The 25551-nt window shown below is 32.9% G+C and overlaps 7 protein-coding genes across 12 annotated transcripts; 4 read left to right on the top strand and 3 right to left on the bottom strand.

Annotated features, from left to right (window-relative positions):
* The first annotated feature begins 2656 nt into the window (after nt 1-2656).
* Nucleotides 2657-3718, top strand: LOC120778610 (mitochondrial import receptor subunit TOM20 homolog). Its single transcript, XM_040110488.1, has 3 exons — nt 2657-2888; nt 2960-3038; nt 3239-3718. The coding sequence occupies exons 1-3, from the start codon at nt 2759-2761 to the stop codon at nt 3546-3548; spliced, it is 519 nt and encodes a 172-aa protein (XP_039966422.1). The 5' UTR covers nt 2657-2758; the 3' UTR covers nt 3549-3718.
* A 148-nt stretch (nt 3719-3866) lies between these two features.
* On the bottom strand, nt 3867-5267 carry LOC120778608 (exosome complex component RRP43-like). 3 transcript variants are annotated; one of them, XM_040110486.1, is made up of 4 exons: nt 5172-5220; nt 4812-5105; nt 4156-4746; nt 3867-4100 (listed from the first exon to the last, which is right to left on the bottom strand). In XM_040110486.1, exons 2-4 carry the CDS (start codon nt 4814-4816, stop codon nt 3893-3895), a joined length of 804 nt encoding a protein of 267 aa, XP_039966420.1. In that variant the 5' UTR covers nt 4817-5105; nt 5172-5220; the 3' UTR covers nt 3867-3892. The 3 variants fall into 3 exon arrangements, with proteins under 3 accessions (XP_039966420.1, XP_039966419.1, XP_039966418.1); XM_040110485.1 differs by having other exon boundaries at nt 4852-5105; XM_040110484.1 differs by lacking the exon at nt 4812-5105 and having other exon boundaries at nt 5172-5267.
* Nucleotides 5268-6867: 1600 nt separating this feature from the next.
* On the bottom strand, nt 6868-8119 carry LOC120778609 (trypsin-4-like). Its single transcript, XM_040110487.1, has 3 exons — nt 7984-8119; nt 7460-7914; nt 6868-7069 (listed from the first exon to the last, which is right to left on the bottom strand). The coding sequence occupies exons 1-3, from the start codon at nt 8110-8112 to the stop codon at nt 6877-6879; spliced, it is 777 nt and encodes a 258-aa protein (XP_039966421.1). The 5' UTR covers nt 8113-8119; the 3' UTR covers nt 6868-6876.
* An 805-nt stretch (nt 8120-8924) lies between these two features.
* Nucleotides 8925-11755, top strand: LOC120778605 (protein ABHD18). 2 transcript variants are annotated; one of them, XM_040110477.1, is made up of 7 exons: nt 8925-9107; nt 9544-9811; nt 10113-10225; nt 10422-10560; nt 10627-10716; nt 10767-11473; nt 11542-11755. In XM_040110477.1, the coding sequence occupies exons 1-7, from the start codon at nt 9016-9018 to the stop codon at nt 11669-11671; spliced, it is 1539 nt and encodes a 512-aa protein (XP_039966411.1). In that variant the 5' UTR covers nt 8925-9015; the 3' UTR covers nt 11672-11755. The 2 variants fall into 2 exon arrangements, with proteins under 2 accessions (XP_039966411.1, XP_039966412.1); XM_040110478.1 differs by lacking the exon at nt 9544-9811 and having other exon boundaries at nt 8966-9107.
* A 360-nt stretch (nt 11756-12115) lies between these two features.
* LOC120778606 (Y-box factor homolog) lies at nt 12116-14977 on the top strand. Of its 3 annotated transcripts, none has more exons than XM_040110481.1 (5): nt 12116-12486; nt 12951-13610; nt 13676-13681; nt 13754-13863; nt 14546-14977. In XM_040110481.1, exons 1-5 carry the CDS (start codon nt 12360-12362, stop codon nt 14591-14593), a joined length of 951 nt encoding a protein of 316 aa, XP_039966415.1. In that variant the 5' UTR covers nt 12116-12359; the 3' UTR covers nt 14594-14977. The 3 variants fall into 3 exon arrangements, with proteins under 3 accessions (XP_039966415.1, XP_039966413.1, XP_039966416.1); XM_040110479.1 differs by having other exon boundaries at nt 13673-13681; XM_040110482.1 differs by lacking the exon at nt 13676-13681.
* A 450-nt stretch (nt 14978-15427) lies between these two features.
* On the bottom strand, nt 15428-17079 carry LOC120778607. Its single transcript, XM_040110483.1, has 4 exons — nt 16468-17079; nt 16277-16410; nt 16107-16212; nt 15428-16045 (listed from the first exon to the last, which is right to left on the bottom strand). Exons 1-4 carry the CDS (start codon nt 16982-16984, stop codon nt 15927-15929), a joined length of 876 nt encoding a protein of 291 aa, XP_039966417.1. The 5' UTR covers nt 16985-17079; the 3' UTR covers nt 15428-15926.
* Nucleotides 17080-24467: 7388 nt separating this feature from the next.
* LOC120778283 (glycosylphosphatidylinositol anchor biosynthesis protein 11) lies at nt 24468-25474 on the top strand. The gene has a single exon (XM_040110070.1). It carries the CDS (start codon nt 24531-24533, stop codon nt 25239-25241), a length of 711 nt encoding a protein of 236 aa, XP_039966004.1. The 5' UTR covers nt 24468-24530; the 3' UTR covers nt 25242-25474.
* Nucleotides 25475-25551: the final 77 nt, after the last annotated feature.

Raw genomic sequence — 25551 nt, 5'->3', positions numbered from 1 at the left:
GTACATATGTACATACATTGATAATAACAAGTGTCGCACGCTTCTTTCGCATCTCCGTTGTCACGGTCAACCAATGGCCGAAACTGGCGTTTTGTCAAAGAGTCAAGAGCTGAACAAATTGAGCACGACAGACTGCAAGCGACATCTGTCAAATACACAGGTTCTTATGGACACAGTTATGTAGTTGTGCAGCTGGCCCAATAACTGTGTCCCTAAGAACGTGTGTATTCTAATATATTCGTTTGCAGTCGGTCGCGCTCATTGTGTTCAGTACTTCTATGTGTCGAAACACTGACGCGACGGTAAAGCGCCACAACATTGTGTTGTTGGTAGAAAATCCGAGCTGTGCCAAAAGAAACTAACAAACGATCGCCGATTGTTACCGCTTCCCTTGCTGCTCGAACAGCGTCGCCTACAAACCAGCGTAAATATGTATGAAGATGTATGCGCCTGCCTACATATCGACGCAGATTTTTGCGAGTTACGGAAAAATATTTTAGACAAATATTGTAAATCGACAACGGCTATGTTGCCACTTTTGTCACTTCTTTCTGTGAAGAATCATCAGAAAGTTGTTCAATTTATGATTTTTAGCTTTTGCCATCGTCGCGAAAAGACGCTTGTTGGCAAAGGCATGCTCGGGGAGATGTTACGGCCTCCGTTTTTATGAATGAAGCGAGGTCGCTTGTGGAATTTGCGCCTGCGTTTATGAATGAAAATGTTTTTGTTGTAAAATTTACTACATTTGTTCTTCGCCAATTCGGCTGCCATATTGACTTGTGATGCTTCTGCTATTTAGACAATTGTTGTTTTTGTAGAGCAATGCTTCAATTTTGTGTTGGTGACATATTCACATGTGTACGCATATGTATGTTTGTATGCTTATGCATTATTTGTTCGGAAGTGTATGCAAATATATCTATGTACATATACCTAAGTGTGTATATATGAATGTATGAACATGCAGATCAATGCGCGCGCATGTAATACATTATATTGATAAGTGATAAAATCATGATTTGAATTTCTGAATGCGCACATGCGTATACATACATAATAAGATTATGATATGAGCATGTGCAGAGACATAAGATTAATATGATAGAAGATGTACATACATGCATACATACATACATCTGTATATATTGTTGTGATAAATTTAATTTCTATTAGTAGGAAATATAATATAAAAATATTTATTAGAATAGTATATTATGTAAAAATCAAAAAAAAATTATTAAATATGCAAGTCCAAAATGACTATAAATATTACTATGCATGCATTCGTACAAAATATACTCATATCATAATTATGTTTACATGTCTATATTGAATTGCCGACGGCAAAACGCAAAACCATACATATTTGCATACATTGCGATTCCCAAGTTGAAAAATTGAGGCATGAAAATATCAATGATGTTTTTGGGTGATCATAAGGAGCATGCATACATATGTATGTCTATGTCTTTATATTCATATTCATGCATACATATATTTATGTCTCTTCATATTCTTGGGTATGTGAGACAGAGAACATAATGTGTTTTGTACACATTTTTCGGTGTCAAAAATGAAACAAAATATAAACAAACAAAACGAAATTCTTCGTTGGGAGTCTCTTCATATTCTCTGCTTCGGCATATATGCCTTGTCATCATATGCCGTAAATACATATATTTCTGTCTCTTCATATTCTCGGTTAGAATATATGAGAGAATTGTAAACAATGTTAAAATTGTGAAGCGAATTCCGACCTACAATGTTAACAAATGCGGCGAATTCCCTTTCACGAATCTATCAAATGTTCGCAGTCGAACCTGCACCTTCTCTATACTTTTAAGTTCTCTGCCTTCTCTATGTTTTTAAGTTCTCTGATTTAACTATTTAGAAGTTGATTTCAAATTAATAGCACGGAATTGTGTTTGATAGTGCGCCATCTACATTTGAGTAATAAATACATGGCCTCTTCTATGCTATAATTTTGTAATATAAAATATTTCTAATGTAATATTATATGTGTGGTAAATACCACATATTATTATTTTTCAATATACTAATGTTTTTATATTGAAGTCTATATGTACGTACCTATACATATGTATTTGCAAGAGAAAGTTGGGAAATTATCAACAATTTTATTTTTATAGATAAAATGGCATAAATGGATAATATCAAAAATGTATTCTCACCCAAAAACTGTTCCCATACAAGAAGTTAATTATAGCGGAAATGTAGGTATCAATCGGTCAAATTAGGTGTATAGCAAATGAAAGGATATTATGGCAATATAATCTTTAAGATATGAAATGAAGATACTTCTGAATTAAAATTTATGAAAGAACTTATAAGAACTTTAAGTTTTACTAGATTATTACTATAAACATTATATAAAATTCAAACAGTTCAACAGTTGCCTTACCTTTATAATATAAAAGTAAAATTAATTAAAAAAATTCAACACTTATTCACTTATTTATTCATTCTAAACATTTGCCACTGCGGCACCCTGTTACCTGAATATTGCCAGAGAACATAGATACAGAGAACGTATATTTATAAAAATACGTTCTCTGATATACGTTTTCTGGTAGCTCATTTATTTAACAATATTTATACATGCTGTGTTTCATTTATTATGTCTCATCCTATTCACTCTGCAGTTCTCTGGTCTGAGTAAGTTGGGTGAAGGCAGTTTATTTCATTCGTATCTGAAGAAAATATTTTCGCTTATATTTAAGTTTTAAAGTAATTAAATATGAATGCGATTAATAAAACGGCGATAGGTATAGCTGCCGGTGTCGCCGGCACAATTTTCATTGGATATTGCATTTATTTCGACAGTAAACGACGCACTGATCCCGATTACAAGAAGAAAGTCCGTGAGCGTAAGTATTTTGTAGTTAAGACAACGTGAAGTTTGTGTAAATGTGCACAATTACAACAAAATATATTTTAGGCAGACGTCGTACCCGAAAAAATGGAAATGCTGGCCGCAGTGGAATACCAAACCTCAATGATCATGAAGCAATTGAAAGGTAATTGTCAAGCCTTATTTATAACTTATGTAATGAAGCAACGTGCTTCTTCAAACTATTTGCGATAGTTCTAAACAAGAGTTCGTAATCCATTAGAACTGTGTACAGGGTGTGAAACGCTTGCAGCAATGCGTCATACATACGATAATTTGTATTGACCTTCCCATACATTGTATTAAAATTATATACTTATATTACAGGTATTTCCTTCAGGAAATTCAGTTGGGTGAAACTTTAATTGCTCGTGGTGAATTTGAAAATGGTGTAGAGCACCTTGCTAATGCTATAGTGGTATGTGGACAACCAGCTCGCCTCCTCCAAGTTTTGCAGACATCGCTGCCAGCACAAGTATTTGCTATGCTGATTCTTAAAATGCAAGAGTTTGGTAACCGTGCAAGTTCAGAAAACGAAACACCCAAAATCGTCACAGCTAATTCTATTGGAGGAGCTGATTTGCCTCTTGGTTTAGATGGCACCCATTCTTCAGTTATGATTGACGACCTAGAATAATTGTTGAGCATATGTTATAATATGAAGCAAATCTGCTTAATATTTAGGTTTTCATATAAATGCATATATTGTTTGCCTAAATATCCATCTACAATGTTAAATTACATATGCTTTTATGTACAAATACTTCTAAAACAATTAAAATAAAATTAAAATACATCTTAATAGAATGCAAGTTTTCACAATTTCACGAGGATGAAATATGTATGTATGTAATTGTTCCTTCGAATAAATTAATGTTCCAAATTAGCAATTTATGTTAAACTAAAATTTGAAGTTAATAAACCTTAAGTTGTCTATAGAAATTAAACTTTCAAATTAAGATATTACTGACTTTAGACGTTTTATTGATTTGTTTTCAAACTATTAAGCAGACTTGTAATCTCTTTTTCTCTGTATACAGCATTTTTAACCGATTGTTGTATTTCTTTTACTGAGATCGGAACTCCGCCACTTTTATGAAAAAGTCCAACTGTGTCTTCATGTACACCGAGATGAAAAACCGTACTCGATATACTTTCTTCGCGATACGTGGGATCCACCAGTACAACACTGAAAAAGATTTGTTTAGTTATTGCATATATATAAATATTTAATCAAAAATTACTTGTCGAATATACTGTAAGTGCTCACAACAGGGAAAATATTTAAATGTAGCTTTTTCATATCATCACCTATCTCTATTTTACCACTTTTCTCATCGTATGTAACTATTGGTAAATTCAGAGTGCTAAGCGCTGAGGCACAAGCTAAAACTGAAGCATCAAAAACACCACCATCCACTTCTAAACCAATTATATCTATATAGAGACACCACACTAATTTTCCAGGATGTATGCATAAATCTTCCAATTTCAAACAATGTGATTCATATAATATTCTATATATAAAACACTCCAATATTTCGGACACATTTTGATTATTAATCGATGAGGAAGCTTTTGAAAATGCTGTAAATGACATGTCAACATTGGGTACAATATAACCAGCAAGTGGTTTGGATGCTCGTGGTTTGGATAACTCTGCCCGTATGCCACATAAAATGTTCGAATTTCCGATTTTCGTTGCACTGGACCCCAAAGAATGTTGACAAGATGCAATGTTTACACCGATCGGTCGATATTTATCAAATGTTCGGCCATCCAAACGTATTTCATTCTCGAGAAAGTCACGAAAATGTTTAATGGGATATATCAACCTGTAATAATATAAATATATATATATATATATGTATATAAATTAAATGAAAACTGTTGATCTAACACCATCCGATCACACAAAAGTATACAACATATCTCTATACTTTATCATAACGATTTATTTTCACCGAGCAGAATATTGGTCGCCAAAATAATCAATAGCATTCAGTTATATCTTCTTCTGGCTTGAATCTAATTCACTTGTTGTAATAGCTTGGAAAACCACAGATAAACTATAAAAATAGTCCCATGTGCAAATTACTGTATCCGTCATTGGTGTAAGGAAGAGGAAAACACTGACTTGATTTATGGTTGTAAGCATGATTTGTTGTGAATTATTCATTTAACAATAGTAAGTCTAGTAAACAAAGTAGGTCGTATGGGCGATATGCATGTGAAACTTTATTATTAAAAAAATACTTACTTATGTTGTTCAGCCATAACCAATATCAATGAAAACAGTAAATAAACAGATAATCATTAAACTGTCAAATGAGAATGACGCCCGACACATAGAGCGCGACAGACTCCAGGTGACATCTGTCAAATATTAAAATACACACGTTCTTAAGGACACAGTTATGTAGTTGTGCAGCTGCCCCTATACAGAGGCGTGGAAAAATAAATCTACGTTCTCTGTTATTTTTATTCTACAATAGAACTTTTTTCACATATCATGAGGTATATCGCGAAGTGTATAAACAATTTTTTCGGAATTTTTTGATGACATCTGTCGGAGAAATGGCTCGCGTTTTTTCACTGACGGACACGATTTCCCATTTTTTGATCATCTGAAACACAAAAACCCAATTTATTCTTAAAAAGTACGTGAATGGTTATCGTCCCTACTATAATCATGAAAAAATGTTGATAAATAAAAAAGTAAATAACGTTTTTTTTTTAATTTTTCCCCATGTTTTTTTACATAAATTTTGTCATAACATTGTCAATAAATTATAAAAAATTATGAATCTAGTAGGGACGATAGCCATGTGTTTTGTGAACAATTAAAAAAAAATTATACTGCATTGCACTTATTATATTAATTATACAATGTTGTTTTTGAAAATTTGTTTGGAAGTGTCACTACTTGACAGAATATACATGAATCAATCCCTCCTGAATTTACATTGAACTTTTTTTATGCAAAACATTTTTTTTTGTGTTTTTGGAGACAAAATATTGGACACGTATTTTTTTTATTTCGATATGACCTGAAAAATTGTGAAGTGAAGAATTTTCACATTTTCAAGAATCGAAAAGAGTACTTTTAAACATTTGAGATATACGTTAAATTTATTCAATTTTTTATAAACAAAAGGTCATCTTTATTAACCAATTATTTTTTTTTTTTAATTTGGAACTATTTTTAATCAGTTTTTCTTTTATTGAAAAATGTACAAATGTATAAATGAGAATGGGCTGTTAAAAACTCCGTCTACAATAAATTTTTAATATTCTACATCTTCGTTCCGAACGTGCGATTGTTTGCACTTATAGCACTGCACGCGTTGAAAAAAGCCCACAGCGCTAGCAAACGCAGGAGACAAAGTTCGAAAATTTGCCAATAATTGTTTAAGTTTAATGAACATTTTTTGCAAGAAACAATTTATTGAATGTTAATTTTGGATGGAATGACCTATGTATATTCTGCCAAGTAATGACACTTCAAAAACAACAACAAAAAAAATAATACAATAAGTGTAGCACGACAATTTTAAAATATTTAATGGAACATTAAAATTGTGAGTGTAAAATTTGGATTGAATGATTCACATACTTATGAACATACGTATAGAAATCTAGGTGCATAACCCATAAAGTACAGGAATATTTCTAAAAATTTTGTTTATTTTAACTTCACTTTAATAAAAAGAAATATTTTTAAAATTATAATAAAAATAAACTGATCTGTGCCTATAATTAAAGTTGTTGTGAAAAAACCTTTCTTATAAATTAAATATTAGTAAATAAACCTGAATATATAATTTATGTTACCATTACCATAATTTCATCTTTCGAGCTCAATTCAAACAAATGTTTTTAAACAAATATTAAATGTATTTTTAAATGTCTAAATATGTTAATCGTTTTAATTATAAAATAGTTATACTTTGACTTTTACACAATCATAATCCAGTCATCAGCTTGATCCAAATACGTACAGCGGAATAAGACAAACGTGTATAAATGCCTGGATAGTGGGGATCTGCGCAACCAACTCCCCAACTTACTACACCGATTAAAATGTTACTACTTTGTATTGGACCACCGCTATCTCCTTGACAGGCATCCGTGTTTCTAGCTGCTGCACAGAACATTCTAAAAAGAAACACATATTAATCATATTAGTCTAAAAACTATACTCTAGCTATTATTTCTTCAATATTAAAATAAAACTTTGTGTAGACAAAATTAAAAAAAAAAAACACAAATCCAAAATCATACATACTTACGTGACATAACATTGGAAAAATTGTATATGCTGTGCTCTTTGAGAATTGAGAAAGACATTTCTTTATGCTTAAGGAGATTTTTCCTATCACATTTTTCATTATCTTGAAACGTAAAAAACGATAGTCATATGCTTTTATAGTATGTTATTAACAGATAAAGCTACGTTTATAATTTGTTTAAAGATCGGAGTTTTTAAAATATAAAAGTTATACTTAGTTAATATGTGTATGTATGTACTTTAAATACGCTACTTACGCTTCGGTGACAATCCCTTGTGATTTCATTAATTCGGAACATTTCTGTTGATTTACTATTTTAACGGTTGTATACTTTAAGAGCTCCGACAAAACATGTTCCGACGAACTCATATGTCCCCATCCACTAACCACCGCTTCGTTGTTATCCATAATCAGTGTATTTTGCGAAGGTAATTTGATGGGATGTACGAATTCGCCACGCAGACGATTTTTTTGTGTTCGTAGTAGCGCCACATCAAAATTCATTGTGCCACTATTGTACAAAGGATGTTTATATATCTTCGATATGGACACAACTTCCCCGCCTTTACCCCGATTTGAGCTACCGATGCGTAAAGAATATACTCTCGGTTGCTTTTCAAAAGCTTCTATGCAATGAGCGGCCGTTACTACCCATTCTGCATCTATGACCGAACCGCCACAAACATGAATTGAATAACGGCGCAATGAAACCTAAATATGTATATACATACATTTGCTGAATTTTGTACAAAAGTGCAAAATATTTGAAGTAATAGTTACTTGATATGGAAAATCTTCAATGCGTCCTTCTTTTCCGTTTACAATGCGTATTTGAGCGGAAGTGTGTGTAAGTATAGTGCTAAATAAAAGCAGTATTGATAACATTTTTTGAAATTTTGTGGCTAGCATCCACTTCTGTTCGATAGTTCAACAAAAGTGTTGTTTAAAATAAAAATTATTCGCACATTGAAATCAAATTTATCAATGATTACACATTCTTCGTAATGTATTATGTGTATTGATAGCGAATGTTAAGAAAGAGATATGAATTTGTGATTCCATAATATGCAGACATCTTTCATTCTGATAAGAAGCTGGGTAAATGAAGAAGTAAAATATTTGTCATTGAAATTTCAGTAAAATTTTATATTTAATTGAAGGTACTAAAAATGAGACGAGGTGGAGGAGTAGGATATTACTTTGATCTCTTAATTTATTTCACATTACTTTATAATAAGTTTCCTTAATTTATACTTGTAAACCTTTCACACTCCCAAACAATATTTAAACGAATGAATTTGCTCTTGTTTATATCTAATAACACATGTACATATGTAAGTACATTCCTAAATATATAACATAATTTTCTGAATTTACATACAGTAAGGAATATGAATTTTTTACCATTATAACCATACGATCGATGATAACTATGTATAAATATATGTATATTCCAATAATTTTTAGTACAAAAAAATAATATTAATATTTATTAATATAGAATGCTCCAACTTAATTTTTCACATATAAAAATATTTTTATCGTTATGCTACGCGAAAATTATTTGTATATGTAATATGATCAATAGCTGCTACATAAGTACATATATCCCATAGATTTTATAAAGGTTAAGATTAACAGCTGTTTATCAGCATTGATAAGGCTTTTAATTGACAGATTGTCACTCTGTGACGTTTTGTCTCTACATATTTCATATAACTTCAATACATTTCATTCAAAATTTCTATAATGTTTTACAAAAAATTTTTGGCGGAAATTTTTGCAAAATTTTATACCGGTTTTTATTGAAATATGCCACCGAGTAAACTCGACAGCATTTACCGTCGTATGTTGATTACGCGGTTTTTCGAAAAAGGATGGGGAACACCAGAAAATTTACAAAGGTATGCGTATCTTTACATAAGATTAGTAGCATGTGTAAATTTGTACCTATGTATATTCTTATTGGTATTTTGATGTTAATTGTTAAACACAAAAAATATAATTTAAGTAAGTGAAGTACTTTTCATTGAATAAAATAATATTTCAGTGGCCAAAATCGTGCGCCTACTTTACACTTTTTAAAATAGGTTCGTTAATTTCTCAACAATAAAGAGTAGTTTTATCGCAACTAAATTATATGAGTATTCCATTATTTCATTTTATGTTCTGTCGAATTTGTTCAAAAAACATTTTTCCCATCATAATCGGTTTAATGGTTAACTTACTAATGTTCAAGGATTGAGATGACGGGCATAATTTTTTTCAGGAAACAAGTATAACTAGGTATATTACTACTAAAATCAACATTGTTTTTTAATGTTTTATTTACATTTTTAGGCTATTCGAGTTTCGTAAAATCATTTCACGGCGAGAGACGTGTTATAAATTAATACCTCAAGATTATCCGGTAGAAATTACTAGAAATAATAAATATTCTGATTGCTCCATATTGGAGGGAAAGTTTATTTCGCCTTTGGAACTACATTTGCCCGGTGTAGTGCCAAAAGCCGCACAAGAAGCTCATTTTCAAGTAATATTGCCCAAAAAATGGAGAGAAGAAAAATTCAAGCCAATGTGCATTCACTTAGCTGGCACTGGAGACCACGTATGTATAGTTTTCGGTTCTTTTCAATTTGTAAACTTACATAAAGTTTTAAGTCAATTAATAAATCCATATTGCTAACCAAAATTACTTTAACGAAACAAAATAACACCATGCTACTTTTTACACTATAATATTAGATAAATATGTTCATATATAATATAACGCATTCTAGAAATTATGTGTCTAAAATACATATATAAATTTCGTTCACAAAAATGCTAACTAAAAAAAATTTCAAAAATATAAATGAATATTAATAAAAAATTTAAAGTATATATGTATGTACATTCTATTGTTGCAGTTTTACTGGCGAAGAAGAAATTTTATTGCCAAACCTTTACTTAAGGATGCCAATATTGGATCTATAATATTAGAAAATCCTTTTTATGGACTAAGGAAACCAGATCATCAAGTGTAATTAACATATTTACATAATTCGTTGTTAATGTATCTACCGAGTCATGTATGAACTTATTCTACGCCCTTTTAATCAAGATAAAATATATAATATATTATTATATTATTTTTAATTTTTTTGTTATTTTAGATATTCTTAATTTTCAGTAGTTTTGTTATATGTTCTTATATGTCAGTTTTGATTCTTCAACAGACGCTCAAATTTACAAAACGTTTCCGATATATTCGTGATGGGAGGTTGCTTAATACTAGAATGTTTGGTACTGTTACATTGGTGCGAAAGGAACGGTCTTGGACCGCTAGGAATAACCGGGTTATCTATGGGAGGACATGTAATTTTTTTACAATTTCAATTTCTACAAAAGCTTTACTTCTCATACTGATATTTTTTCTTTTAGATGGCTTCTCTGGCAGCGACGAATTGGCCTAAGCCTCTTGTGCTTGTACCATGTCTTTCGTGGTCTACTGCTGCACCTGTATTTACGACAGTATGTATTGTAACCTTAAGCTGAAATATTTAACAATTTCAATTTTTAAGGGAGTAATGAGTCAATCTATCAATTGGGACATGCTTGAAACTCAGTACCATTCGGATGGTAAATACAGCGAACGATTATCAAAGATGGTTACAGTGGTAGATGATGCTTTTGCGGCTGGGCAGAAATTTATTAAAAACTTCAATCAATCTCTGCAAGCGCTTAAAAATGATATTAATGACAATAGACATGTTTCAAAGCAACCTTCTGATGCGATTAGCAATAATTACATAGAAGTTCAAAATAATCAAAATCAGTTAGAAATCAACAATTCGATTTTCCTCAAAGAAAACTTGGCGAATCCCGTTAATAGCAATAAAAGTAGTTTGCAATTAATGAATAATGGAAAGTCGAACAAAGCACTGCAACGGGAAGATCAAAAGGAGCAATCAGCGTTAACAAAACTGATGAGATTCATATTACCTATGGCTGCACAAAGTGACAATAAGAAAATAGATATAACAAAAACGAATTGGTGGGAACGCGAGGCTTTACAATTCATGCGTGGCATGATGGACGAATGTACGCATTTGAAAAATTTTTCGGTGCCATTCGACACATCCTTAATAATAGCTGTTTGCGCTAAAGATGATGCCTATGTACCTCGTGAAGGTTGTGCTAGTCTTGAGGATATATGGCCGGGTGTGGAAGTGCGATACCTCGATGCTGGTCACGTGAGCGCCTACGTTTTGCATCAGAAACTATTCAGGTATATTATTTATATTATGAAAAACATATAAATATTACATTGACAACTAATAAATTACATACTTTTAGAAAATGTATAATAGAAGCGTTCGAGAGGTCAAAACAAATTTACATAATGGACGCCGAAAACATTGGTGAAGATTTGAAGCCAACATTAACCTACAAAGAGCTTGTTAATAAATATACAAATTCTATATAAATATTTAATTATGATAAACCCATATTTTTTAACCAATTTACACAACCACAAATATACTGTTGACTAATTTTTATGACATTGTAATTTGCATTGCGTTTGACTGAAATTTTGCTGCTTAAGCGCTTTAACCGCAATATCTTAAAAGTTGTGAATTTTGTTTTAAATAAATTATACTTTCCTATTTCAAAATACATACATTTCTCTATTCTAAACTATATTTTTCAAGTATATTGCACCATTCGTTAAGATATATTTATAATAACGGTAACGACTAATGAGTACTGCTGTCTAATGTCAGAACATGAATGTGGCTGCTTTCAATGAAACTAGAAGAGATTTTTTTGTTAAATAAAGTGCCGTGAATATTGCCAACCGATAACATAAGAGACGATTATAAATATATCGATATAATTGGGTCATGTTGTCAGCGGCTTGTGTAACCAGCGGAAGATGCCATTTTGTCAATCGAATAAGATCTGGAAAGAACACCATTGCGATACAGCAGAAAAGAATTGGGAGTGATTTTTTACCATCCATCACTCAAAATTAACAACAGAGTAGTTGAAAGAGTCCCTAACATCAACAAAAACACCAATAGATTAAAAAGCTAACAAAATATCGTGAATACAACATACTGAATTTTAAGGAGAGAAAAATAAGTATATACGAAATTTTTGTAAGCTAGAAAATGGCAGACTCAGACAAACAGCTACCGATTGAGCAGCAGCAGCAACAGCAGCAACACCAGCAGGATATCGACCAAGGTGATGCTGTTCAGGCCCAATTGAAGTCGCTGCCACCAAAGGAAGTCATTGGTAATTAGTAAAACATTTGCATCTTTTTGTGATGTGACATACATATGTAAAGTGTAGAATTACAAGCGGAAAGAAAAGCGTGATATTACAAAACTTTTTTTTTTAACTTTAAAGTACTATTTTAAAACTTTAAATCGGTCATACTAATTACTTGTGTGCTAAAAGGGAACCAATATTTAATGATATTAATTTGAAGAGCATGTAGCGGCGCTGAAAATAGAAACTTTTTACCTAAATACACACACGACGCCATTTTGTTGGTGCAATGTGCGCGGTCGCCGGCGCGTAAAAGTTCTGTTCGTTTATCAACCGGTCACAGCTGTGTTTGGCTAAAACAACGTGGTTTATTAAAAATATAATACAGCCAATAAACTTTATTTTTTGTTTATTTCATTTATTGTGGCTTTGTTTAGCTTTGTAAATGTATTTGAAATGTATGAACTGAAAAAAATTATATATTTTAGCAACCAAAGTAACTGGTACTGTAAAATGGTTCAATGTAAAGAGCGGTTATGGTTTCATCAATAGAAATGACACCAAAGAAGATGTGTTTGTTCATCAAAGCGCCATTGCAAGAAATAATCCGAAAAAGGCGGTGCGCTCAGTTGGCGATGGTGAAGTTGTCGAATTTGATGTTGTCATAGGAGAAAAAGGTAATGAAGCCGCCAATGTTACTGGTCCATCTGGTGAACCAGTACGTGGTAGTCAATTCGCCGCTGACAAACGCAGAAACTATCGCCCATGGAATAACCGCAATCGCCGCAAGCCTCAAGGTGGACAAGGACCAGACGGAAATGTTCAACAAGGTGTTGAAGGCGAAGTTAGATCTGACGGTCAACAACAGCAACGTCCGCAGCGTAACTACCGTCGTGGAGGTGGTCCAGCCGGTGGCCCTGGTGGTCGTGGCGGTCGCGGTCGTCGTTTCAATAACTATTATCCACGAAACCAAGGCAGACGTTCAGGTGGTAGCGAAAGTGGATTGATCGAGGGCGGCAATGATCAGAACGCTGACTCCACTCAAAGGGGCGGTGATGGTCAAGGGTTGCCCGCGCGACGGCCACAAAGACGTTTCGTCCGTCGCAATTTCAATAATGGCGGAGGTAGACGTGGTCCACGCGATGATGGTAAATTCCCTTTTTCCTAATTTTTTCTTATTGAATTTTATTAATTCGGTACGTTTTTACAGAAGTTTTCGGTAAATAATACAACTGCCTCTTCATTGTATTTATGTCTGTCACAAATTTACATTACCTGGTATATTTTACAGGCAATGGTGGACAAGGACCTCCGCGCAACAATCGTCCAAGACGAAACAGGAAACCCAGCGGTGCTGGAGGTGGCTCTGGTGCCGAAGGTCAACATCAACAGTCTCAGCAGGTAAACTAAATCACTAAATACAGCGAACAAGATGCAGTTGTCGAGTATGGCAGAATAATGAAATCGGTGGTATAACATCATGTCATAACACTACCACTTAATTATATATGTACATATATCGAGAACACATTCATATAATAGAAATCTTATAGTTTACGAGTTTTTTTTTTCAATTACCATAAGTCGGTAAACTTTAATTTGCAAGAGTATATGAATTAATACTGCCAAACTGCAGCTGTAAATTTTTATTTTATAAAATCCTGAATCAATATTCTTGTACCAGTTAACATTAATAAGAATATTAATATAACTAAAAATAATTGAAACTTCATCACCGCTACTACTGCTGCTATTGTTCCAATATAATGTTTAATTATTATTATTTTTTTTTTAATTATTCTTAATATATAAGACTTGTTAATCTACAGACTTTTTTTCTTATCAGAGTATTTAACTAACATCGCATTATCATTAATAATTTATAAAAAAAAATAAATCAATGGTTATGTTATAATTTATTTTAATTTATTTTATTTTCCACTTTGCATTACATTTCATTATATTACCCGTAATACCTCCTACGCCTTCGATATCTACAACTTTATCAATTATCCACATCCGATAACCAATTATCCCATCATCAACCAATAAAATTTTCACCTATGAAATGAAATGCGGGTAGGACGCTGGTCACGAAGTGCAGAATACCACAACTGAAAGTACAGCATAATCCATCGGTTAGGTGACAATAATGCGATTCTACACCGAACAACCAACCAACAAATCAATCAACAGCAATTGCAGCAGGAGTGGAATAGAGATTAAAAAACAGCTCATTCAAAAAAAAAAAACCAAATTAACTTTTATTTAGAAAGAAAAAATGTACGTGGTAGAACGCATTACACAATACTAATCAAAACAGAAAAACTCTAGAAGCGAAATGTTAATCTGCATGTACTATTAGTAATTATTTTTGCTATACACATCAGTTGTAATACAACATATGAGATGTCTTCACGATTAAGGATATTTTATATATATTCGTGAACTAATTAGGCTGATGATAAAAACTGTTAAATTTGATCCCTCTTTGGTCCTATTTATTATTATTATTTTTTATAGGTATCTGTAAAATGTACATATAAATTGTCATATTTGTCCATTATTATTATATTACATATAAAATATTTATTTAATAAAACGTGTGCCTAATTTTAAATTTGATTTCCATTAAGTAATTTTTATTTTAAATTATTCTTCTTTAAAACGTTTTGACATTCAATACAATTATAATATATATGCAAAAAATTGTTTTAACAAACGTCAGTATGTCAGCTTGTCCTCAAGGTACGTTCTTAAACAAAATCTGCATAAAGTTATTAAGTTTAATTTTTCGTTCCTTTCAACTTATTCACAGATATTTCTGCTATTCTGACGGAATATTAATTTTCAATAAGGCTCGTTTTATTAAATTATATAAATTTTTATTTGTGCTCATTATTTTTTATTTAACAAATACTGTTATACATTTTAATGTGCTTACCACAGATTAAAACAACACCTAACCATTGAGGCAAATACACAAAATTTATTGATTTGATTGGTATAACAATGTTATGATCATCTTCAAATGAGTTAGTAGATCGTAACTTCACAAATTTCGCATTGTTCTTACATACTCGTAAATCATAATTATATACTAAATGTCCAAAAGAAGCATATAAACGCATACATATGTAATTCGTTTGTTTTTGGAAAAAAAATAAAAAAAATTGCAAAACCCTAAATAAATCTTATTAGAAAAATATTTTTAAATGGTATTTTTTATAATGACAATTCCAATAGAAAATTGGATGCAAGAGTACATACTTCAGCTTTTATATACAACCTTTGCTTCTGAAAATTAATACTGTACTATATGCACACATGTATATTAGGGTGTCCGTTATTTCCAAGTTGTGCCCCTTTTTCCTTAAAAATAAGGATTCAACGTAAACGAGGTCTATATTCTCAATTTAAACATTTGTAATACAATATTTCCAGCTTTTAATGGGTTTATTAAACTAATTTAACGTTAAAATTTGATCCGTGACGCGAGTTATTAAGGGCTCAAGTACATTATTTTTCAGTTTTGAACCCCAGAGATTTGTTAAAGTATCTCGAGCAATATTTACTTCATTCCCTAGGAAAATAATATCACATTGAAATATATCTGTAAATATAATATATATATTTTTAATTACCAATTGTCGACGGTATAACCAAAGTTAGGTAGATAACTATATCTTCAGCTACCGGACTATGTGTATCACATATAGTGTGTAAGGCGCAAGCTGATTCTGCGGGAATCTGTCGAAATTTAAAATAACATATTTTTTTATAAATAATTCAAACTACTTATAAACTATCTTACGGCGTTCAAGTTAACGATAAGAGCAACGCGTCCGTTTTGAATTTTTTCTTTAAACTTTAATATAGCATATCCGTAGTCTTCCATTGCTGTCGGGGATGTGAAATCATTTTCGCTCATCTCAATTAATTGACCACCTTTAATTCGACCATCTTTTATTAGCATGTACTCAGTGGTTAGAATATAAAACTTACCAAAACATTGAGATGTCTCTTTAGCAATTTCCCCAACTATGCTTTTCAATTTCCTGTTGTCATTGTGTACAAAAAGATTTACAACGGGATTTTTTGTGCGGTCTCTTAAAATATTTTCTACACCACTAGAGAGAGTATGCCACATTTTGGAATGCTGGTCTCTATATTTTTGTTGCAGTATTTCAAATGAACATCGCTTTTCACTGCTATTACTTACAGTTCTCAAGACGGCAACTAAAAATAAAATAACTACGAATAACAAGGTTATACATAAACATCTGTTAGATGTTTTGTCATCATAATCTTTTTCCTTTATGGCCTTGGAACTTTCCGGATCATAAACCAATTTTGATGATAGCTCATTTCTTGTGTTTGCTGATTCTGAACTATCACCATGTTCTTCTTCAAATGGATACATTTGCCCATCGATGTCTTCCAAATGATTAAACTCAGCAAAATTACTTCGGCCGATTGGCTTTCTCATATTAACTCTTCGATAGTTTGCTTCAAATGACATAATTTATAATTATTTAGTAATTAGTACACAAATATAATAGTAAAATTGTTGGAAACCGGCAAAACCTAATGCCCAATTCTCATCCAACTTTTATTGATTTCATTAACCATTTCAGAGCTGCAAAACAATCGATCATAGTATCAATGGTTTTATTTCCTTCTCAGTATCGATTATTTTTTTGACTACTGGTGGTATACATGGATTTGCATACATCCTGGTTTTCAGTTATAATTTTTCATAATAGGGGTATTCTCTTGCTCTTGCAAGATTGCAGATTGCAAAAATACTATACCGAAATATACAAGAGCACGAGAGCACCCATTGCAGGATCTAGTGATATATGAATGGCTAATTCGGTCAATTTGTTGTGCATGACTATTAAGCATGGCTATTGTGAATTGGCGCACCTTCTGCATACATTTTTAAGAAAAAAAACTGTAACAAATCTTTAAAATTTAAATAGAAATAATAAAATCCATTTAAAACTTATCTTCCTCAACAATTTAACGACGTAATATGTCTTTATGTAAAATGGCAACTACAACAGGGTTGCAATTATATTTTTGCGTGACATTGCACGCAAATATACATAGGTTTTGGTCTGACATATTTTACAGCCCTTGCAAATATTTTTCTGCGTGTGTTTGTTGTTGTGCCGTTGTAAATCTGCAATTCTTGCACCGTGCACCGGGTTTTGCAAGAGCAAGAGAATACCCCTATTGTAAAACATCAAAACTAAAATTTAATTATTAAAAATAGTCTAACTAATTATAAATAATAGTAATCGACTGTAATTTTGAGTTAGTTTAAGAATAGGGGTATTCTCTTGCTCTTGCAAGATTGCAGATTGCAAAAATACTATACCGAAATATACAAGAGCACGAGAACACCCATTGCAGAATCTAGTGATATATGAACGGCTGATTCGGTGAATTTATTGTGAATGACTATTATGCAAAACTTTCGTGAATGTTTATTGTGCATGACTCGTTTAACGAATATTGTGATTGAAAAAATAACAAAACAAAACAAATTGCGAAAGATTAACGAATCTATTTTTTAAAAATGCCACAAACATCTGAGAAACAAAAACTTGTTAATTTTATAATTGAAGAAGCTGCTTCTAATATATTACTACATCTGGATGGTAATTGTTTATTTCACTTTTTTAACCTTAGAACCGTGAGTTGGGCACTCAGTGCCCATTCAATTTTTTGAAATTGAATTTCTGGGATTTGGGCAGTTCAATTTGATCTATTTTCCGCGTAGTGATAAACTGTTATTTTAGTTATAAGTTGACAGAATTTTGGACATATAACTCTTATAATAGGAAAGTAACGGCATTTAATGGTGAGTACGCTATATGTGACTTTGAGCACTCAGTACTCATAATATTTATTTATATATTTTGTATGAAGAAGCGTAATTTTCCAAAAATGTTATTGATTATAGTGCATTGCTAATTAGTTTCGCGTAAAATTTTCAAGCAAACAGCTCATTTTTAGTTGTGACAAATATATTTTTTGTAATGAATGAAGAATTGGCGATTTATTTGATGAAGAAAAGGAGAATATTTCAAATTATTTGAATGCTAATGATAGCGATGATGATGATGGTGGAAGAGAACCTAAATTTGGTGGTGACCACGAATCGATACCCAGTGGCCAATCGGACTACGGAGATGATAATGCTCAGCCCATTAGTGATCCACTTGGTTCGAAGAATATATCCATGAGGAGGCTGCTGTAGATAGAGACAATGACGAAAGCAAACTTAATTTGTCAAATACGGCTATTGAGGGTAATCGTGGAGAAAAATATTGTGGTCAGGGAAGAAACAATACAACTTTATGGTGGTCAATGCCAAGCCAAACTGAAAAACAGCGAACGAAACTGGCATTGGAAATACATAGACAATCAACTTCACTATGCACGGAAAGTTTTGGATCTAAAATCGATGCCTTCATACGCGTTTTTCCAGTGTCTCTTGTTGAAAGTATTGCTCTTCAAACGAATAGGAAAGCTAAAAGAGTAATACAGGCAAATATGAATCAAACAGTTAAAAAAAAATAAGATATTGGCAAGACACAAATGCGGATGAATTATATGCTTTTATTGCAATAATTTAATACTCCGGAGCTGAGAAGAGCAGACTTAGTTCATGCTAAGGATCTTTTCACAAAACGAACATGCCCTTTTATAGAGCAGTGATGTCCCTGCATCGATTTGAGCAATTATGCCGTTTTATACGCTTCGACGATNCCCGGACTCGCGCTGAGAGACAACGATACGACAAATTGGCGCCTATTCATCATGCATGGATTATTCTTGGCGAATTTGACTATACCATTTGTCCCAGGTACAGAATTGACAGTTGATGAGCAGTTACTTTCAACAAGAAACCGATGCAGTTTCCGCCAATACATTCCCTCTAAGCCTGAAGAATATGGCGTAAAAATATTTTGGCTTATTGACGCAAAAACCAACTATCCACTTGCAGGCGAAGTATATTTGGGTGCACAGCCTAATGAACAGCGGTCGCTTGGTATTGCGCGCAATCTTGTTATGCGACTCAGCAACCAATATTTGGACAGGGGAGCGAATATTACGGTGGACAACTTTTTCACAAGTTATGAACTGGCGGAAGATTTGCTTCTGCGGAATACTACATTGGTGAGCACAATACGAGGCAATAAGCCACAATTGCCAAAACTATTTACATCCTTTGAAGAGGCAAAAAAAAGAGGTGTATTTGAATCTGTGTTTTGTTTTTCAAAACCAATGCAATTAGTAAGCTTTACAACACATTCGAAGAAAAATGTGCTAGTGCTTTCAACTGCTCATGCCAGCGAAGATGTAAATCCTATAACAAAAAAACCACAAGTCATACATGATTATAATGAGCATAAAGGTGGTGTTGATACTTTTGACAAAATGCTGCGTGGATTTTCTGGCAAAAGAAAAACAAACCACTGGCCCATGGGATTATTTTATAATATGCTGGATATTGCTGGGATTGCAGCGTTCAGGCTGTTTGATGTTAGTCACCCTATGTGGAACACCAATAAGTCTGAAAAGCGTAAAATATTTTTGAAAGAACTCTCTATGGAGCTAGTGCAAAAGCAATTACAAAACCGATGCAAAACAAAAATTAATTCTACAACTAAAATTGCATTGGACTTGATCAATTTCAAACGGTTTCCTGCAGTGGTGAGCTCGCGTCCATCAATAAAGGTAAGTTTATTTTATTTCAAAATTAGTTCAGTTTCAAATTTATTCACTATTTTCTTTCTTGACACAGGTCAACACTTTGAAACGGCGGTGTGAAACCTGCAAAACTAATAAGATCGATAATAAAACAACAGCAGTTTGTGACCATTGCCTTATTCCGACACTATATAAGGACGTGCGAAAAGTGCTATTTTGCAAAATACAATGCCGAAGCTGACACGGAGTCAGACAATGATGAATATGTGGACAATACTCCAAAAACGTCTACACCCAATCAAAATAAATGAGAAAGACAGAGAAGTATTTCACCCATTTGAGCAGTTCGAAATTAAAACTTTATTTGATTTTCATATTTTTCAAAAAAAATACATTTGTTTCTAGCAATAATCCCAAGTTTCATTAAATTATTTACATAAACATGCGAAATATTGGCATTTCTATAAAAAAAAAACGTCTTAAAAGTCTAAATTTCCATACAAAATACATTACTGGGCACTGAGTGCCCAAGTCACGAGATTAAGTTGTACAGCTATGTCACGGTTCTAAGGTTAAGCTTTAAAAATTAAAAAATTTGAACTTTTTAGACGACAATAGCTATTGGAAAATTATGGATGAATTGGATGAAAGTCTTACAATTATCTTATCGAACCATCGCGGAAATTTTCAAAATGTGCCTAAGTGTTTGGAATGGAGGACTAATGTTCTTGACTATTTAGACGAAGGACGTTACCAACAAATGCTCCGAGTCTCAAGAGATCAATTTGCGTTGCTATTGTCCTTGATCAAAGATTAGGCAATTTTCAGTAGAAATGCAGTTAGCTATAACCTTATATCGTTTGGGTTCATCGGGTGAAAGTGCGGCGATTCGGAAAGTAGCTACACTGTTTGGTGTAGGAGATGGTGAAACGCTTTACAAGATTACAAAGAGAGTACTTTCGTCAATTTTGGAGCTAAAATCTAGATATATCACTTGGCCTGATACCAATGAAAGACAAAATATCGTTCAAACAACGTACAATGAGCTGCCGCATTGCATAGAGTATATTGATGGTACTGAATTGAAACTTGCAGAAGCACCAGTTGTTAACCATTCGGCTTATTTTTCAAAAAGCCGAATCTATTCCATAAATGCACAAGTTGTATGCGATTATCAATTAAGGATTCGGCATGTAGTAGCGGGACACTTTGGTAGTGTACACGATGCTCGCATGTTTCGTACTAGTGCTCTCTCCACTCAGGAAGGCTCACTTTTTTCTTCTTCTCAATGGCTAGCAGGAGATTCTGCTTATCCATTGCTGACCACTCTTATCACGCCATTTCGAACAAATTCACAACAAATGGACTATTCAAAGCGTAAAGCATTCAACTTGCGTCATAGCAGATATCGCGTGAGGATTGAACATTGCTTTGGGATTCTAAAAGAACGCTTTGGCAGCCTCAAAGAATTAAGAACACGTATTCAAGACGAACAAAGTCATATTCTATGTTCTAACTGGATTATTGTTTGCTGTATATTGCATAACATCTTCCGAGCTACTTCTAACGATATTGAATACGTAGACAATATAGTTGTCGATAACGACGAAGAATCAGATGAATTTCCTTCACATGAAAATGGCCGCCGAATAACTGAGGCAAAAGCCAAGCGCATATCTTTGTACACAATAATGTTTGGTGATCAATAAAACGTTAATTAGTAATATATGTATGTTATACTACTGGTATTAGGTATATCAACTATATTTTTGATATAACTATTTATATAAGTTCATACTTACAAAACCTAAAGAAATAATCTAACTGCCATGAATAATAATAAATAAATACAAATGTTATTTAGTATATTTAATTGTTTTTATTTTCATATTTTTTTTCAATTTCAAACATTGCTACTCTTTCTTTCATTTCTAATTCTAACATTTTGAATTTTTCCTCAGTTTCTATTTTTTTCAACTCTATATCTAATTTTTTTGACTCAATGTCTAACTTTTTTTCTTGAATTTTCTTTTCCTCCTCGAATTTATACTTATCGAACTCCAGTTTTTTCGCTTCCATAGCAATTTTTTCTGCTTGGATAGCCGCCAATTGTCCAACGGATGATTTCGGAGGACGGATTGACCGTTGGCATGTTGATACCGGTGTGGAGATCGGTGCGATCGGAGATGCGGCATTTGATGGCGCAGCAGGTACACATTCTTCCAAGAATTCTGCTTCGAATTCTGGTGCAGGACTAGTCTGGACATAATTGAGGCGAAGGAAGGTTGCTTTCAACCAGTAACGGTTGCGTGGCCGGCAACCGCTTTTCAAATATATCCCTCAGCTGGTCGTAGTATGGACAAATTTTAGCAATTTTTGCTGAAATTAGTAAAAAAAAATGTTTTATTTACAATAAATTTAAAATATCTGTATAATACTAACCTTCGATGGTTCTGCCGTCATCTTCATCTTGTAGTCCTGCACCAGTTGACGCGAGCCAGTTATTGGCTTTACGGTACTGCGCCTTCAAATGCCGGACCTTCCACCGCACCAGATCCCATGAGACATCCAACTGCGAGTTATGTAAAAATCGTTTGTAAAACAATTGCGCAGTTGGAGCCTGAAATAATAGAAAACCGAATTAAATAAAAAATTTAAAAAAAAAAACGTATCAACTTACCTCAAATTCGGCTTCTTCCATTAAAAACTCTATTATAGAGTGCACCTCACTCTCCTTCCACTTTTTGTTTGGCTGCTGCCTTTTCCTCTTCGCTGGTGGCGCAACTTCGCTATTCATATTTGTGGAAAACTGTAAAAATTCTTTAGAAATTAAAAAGAAATTTTAAAATCTATTTAAAACTTACCTTTCTCAACAATTTAACGACGTAATATGTCTTTATGTAAAATGGCAACTACAACAGGGTTGCAATTATATTTTTGCGTGACATTGCACGCAAATATACATAGGTTTTGGTCTGACATATTTTACAGCCCTTGCAAATATTTTTCTGCGTGTATTTGTTGTTGTGCCGTTGTAAATCTGCAATTCTTGCACCGTGCACCGGGTCTTGCAAGAGCAAGAGAATACCCCTAATGTGTTTGATTCGTTAATGTTATATAATAAATAGAAAACAAGTAAGTTAGGACTAAGTTCGGGTGCCACCGAACATTTTATACTTATACGATTTTACATATAAATACATATAAGGGGTATTCTCTTGCTCTTGCAAAACCCGGCACAACAACAAACACACGCAGAAAAATATTTGCAAGGGCTGTAAAATATGTCAGACCAAAACCTATGTATATTTGCGTGCAATGTCACGCAAAAATATAATTGCAACCCTGTTGTAGTTGCCATTTTACATAAAGACATATTACGTCGTTAAATTGTTGAGGAAGATAAGTTTTAAATGGATTTTATTATTTCTATTTAAATTTTAAAGATTTGTTACAATTTTTTTTCTTAAAAATGTATGCAGAAGGTGCACCAATTCACAATAGTCATGCTTAATAGTCATTCACAACAAATTGACCGAATTAGCCATTCATATATCACTAGATTCTGCAATGGGTACTCTCGTGCTCTTGTATATTTCGGTATAGTATTTTTGCAATCTGCAATCTTGCAAGAGCAAGAGAATACCCCTATACTGTATATAACATTGCCCGAAATATTCGACATAAAGTTTGTTAGAGAAACAAAAATACTAAAAAAATACCTTACTTACATACATTCGCCAATTAGGTAGAGTAAAGCGAGTGGAATGTTCGAAAATCTTGGGGTAGGCCAAGTTTTTTCCCAATTTTATTTATTTTGTGCACAAAAATACACTGTTATGAGTAAAACACACTTTGTTATTTTTAATGAGATAACTCATATATTGGCCGATATATATATATTAGGTACATATTTGGGGGCTCAAGGAAGTATTAACCCGATTTAACCATGTTTGATACACAGTGATACTAATGCCAGGAAAGGATTTTCTCTGAATTTCAATTTTATATCCTATACATTGACCGACATTTTCTGCCAAAAGGCAACTTAGATACTGGGGTCAACATATTCGGTACCTTGGGGATTGAACAGTTTTGGTTGGATCGCATAAGAAGAATGCCGCATACTAAATTTTGTCGAAATCCGTCACGTTCCGAGATTTGTTATTTCACCAAAAGCCTACATTTACAAAAACAACAGCATCCTTCCCTACATGAAAAAAGAATTTAGAGTATTTAGTAAGGTCTGGCAACTTATATGAATTTTAAGAGCAAAACAGTTTTGAAGGCGTGTGTTGGCGTATTTTACTATTGATAATAATATTACTTTTGTGTGAAAAATGGCACCTAAATTTGATCAACAAAAAACAAAACATCAGCTTTTCCACTTGTCCATTAGTTTGGCTACGGTTCTTATTTGTATGACGTATTTGCAGTTCCAACGAAACTGGACAAACGTGGGTAGCATTTGGAAGTCCTTAGTAGTGCCTATTGTTTTCACCAGTGAATTACTCAAGGTACTACTTGCAAGATACTATAGCCAGTCTGATGATAATTCGTTAACGCAAAAGCAACGTCATAAGAGGGCTTCCTACTTTTCAATACGTGAAATATGTGGAGGATTGCTTTTACAGTTTTTATGTACGGTTCTTTATGCGTTTATATGTATTATACTAGGAGCACCTGTACTGCAGAACTATGAACAGACCTTTGTACTTGCGCTCTTACTTACATTAGAAACAACAACACCTACAGTATTGCTATTAGGAGGTGGTGGTGCATTACAAGTATGTTTCTGTGAAAAACCAGATTTCATAACAAAAAGTGAAAACACTGCGCTGGAGTTATTCAAATACAATGCTATAGGCGCTATATTGGGCGCTTGGGCCGGGTCGGTAGTTGCTCCATTAGACTGGGATCGTGATTGGCAAGCATATCCCATACCAAATGTGGTTGGAGCTTTACTGGGATGTGCTCTAGGGAACATTTATGCATGCTCTCGAATTTTGTACGCTACTGCCAATGTTTTTTTAAACAGAAAACGCTATTAAGGGAAGCTAATCTGTCGTTCCTTTCCGAATAATAACGAAATCGCTGCCAATAGAGTAACCAAATATTATATTAAATGTAATGACATAATTCTTCAATCTAGTCAAAAACGTAGTAATTTGTTTTACCATAAGTGAATTAAATACCAATATATAATTATACTTTCTATAAATGTATGTATTTCCTAATTTTTTTTTTATAGTTATATTAAATATAAATTTATTTTTTTTTTTAAGTTACAGATGTGTGTTTATTTATTATTGAATAGAAACAGTAAGTCTTGTTGAGAAATCGTGATGCATTTTTACATTT

This window comes from Bactrocera tryoni, chromosome 5 (assembly GCF_016617805.1).
Source record: "Bactrocera tryoni isolate S06 chromosome 5, CSIRO_BtryS06_freeze2, whole genome shotgun sequence".
In the NCBI taxonomy this organism is placed as follows: domain Eukaryota; kingdom Metazoa; phylum Arthropoda; class Insecta; order Diptera; family Tephritidae; genus Bactrocera; species Bactrocera tryoni.
Note: the sequence above shows the minus strand (reverse complement) of the source record. Positions and strands in the feature narration are given on the sequence as shown.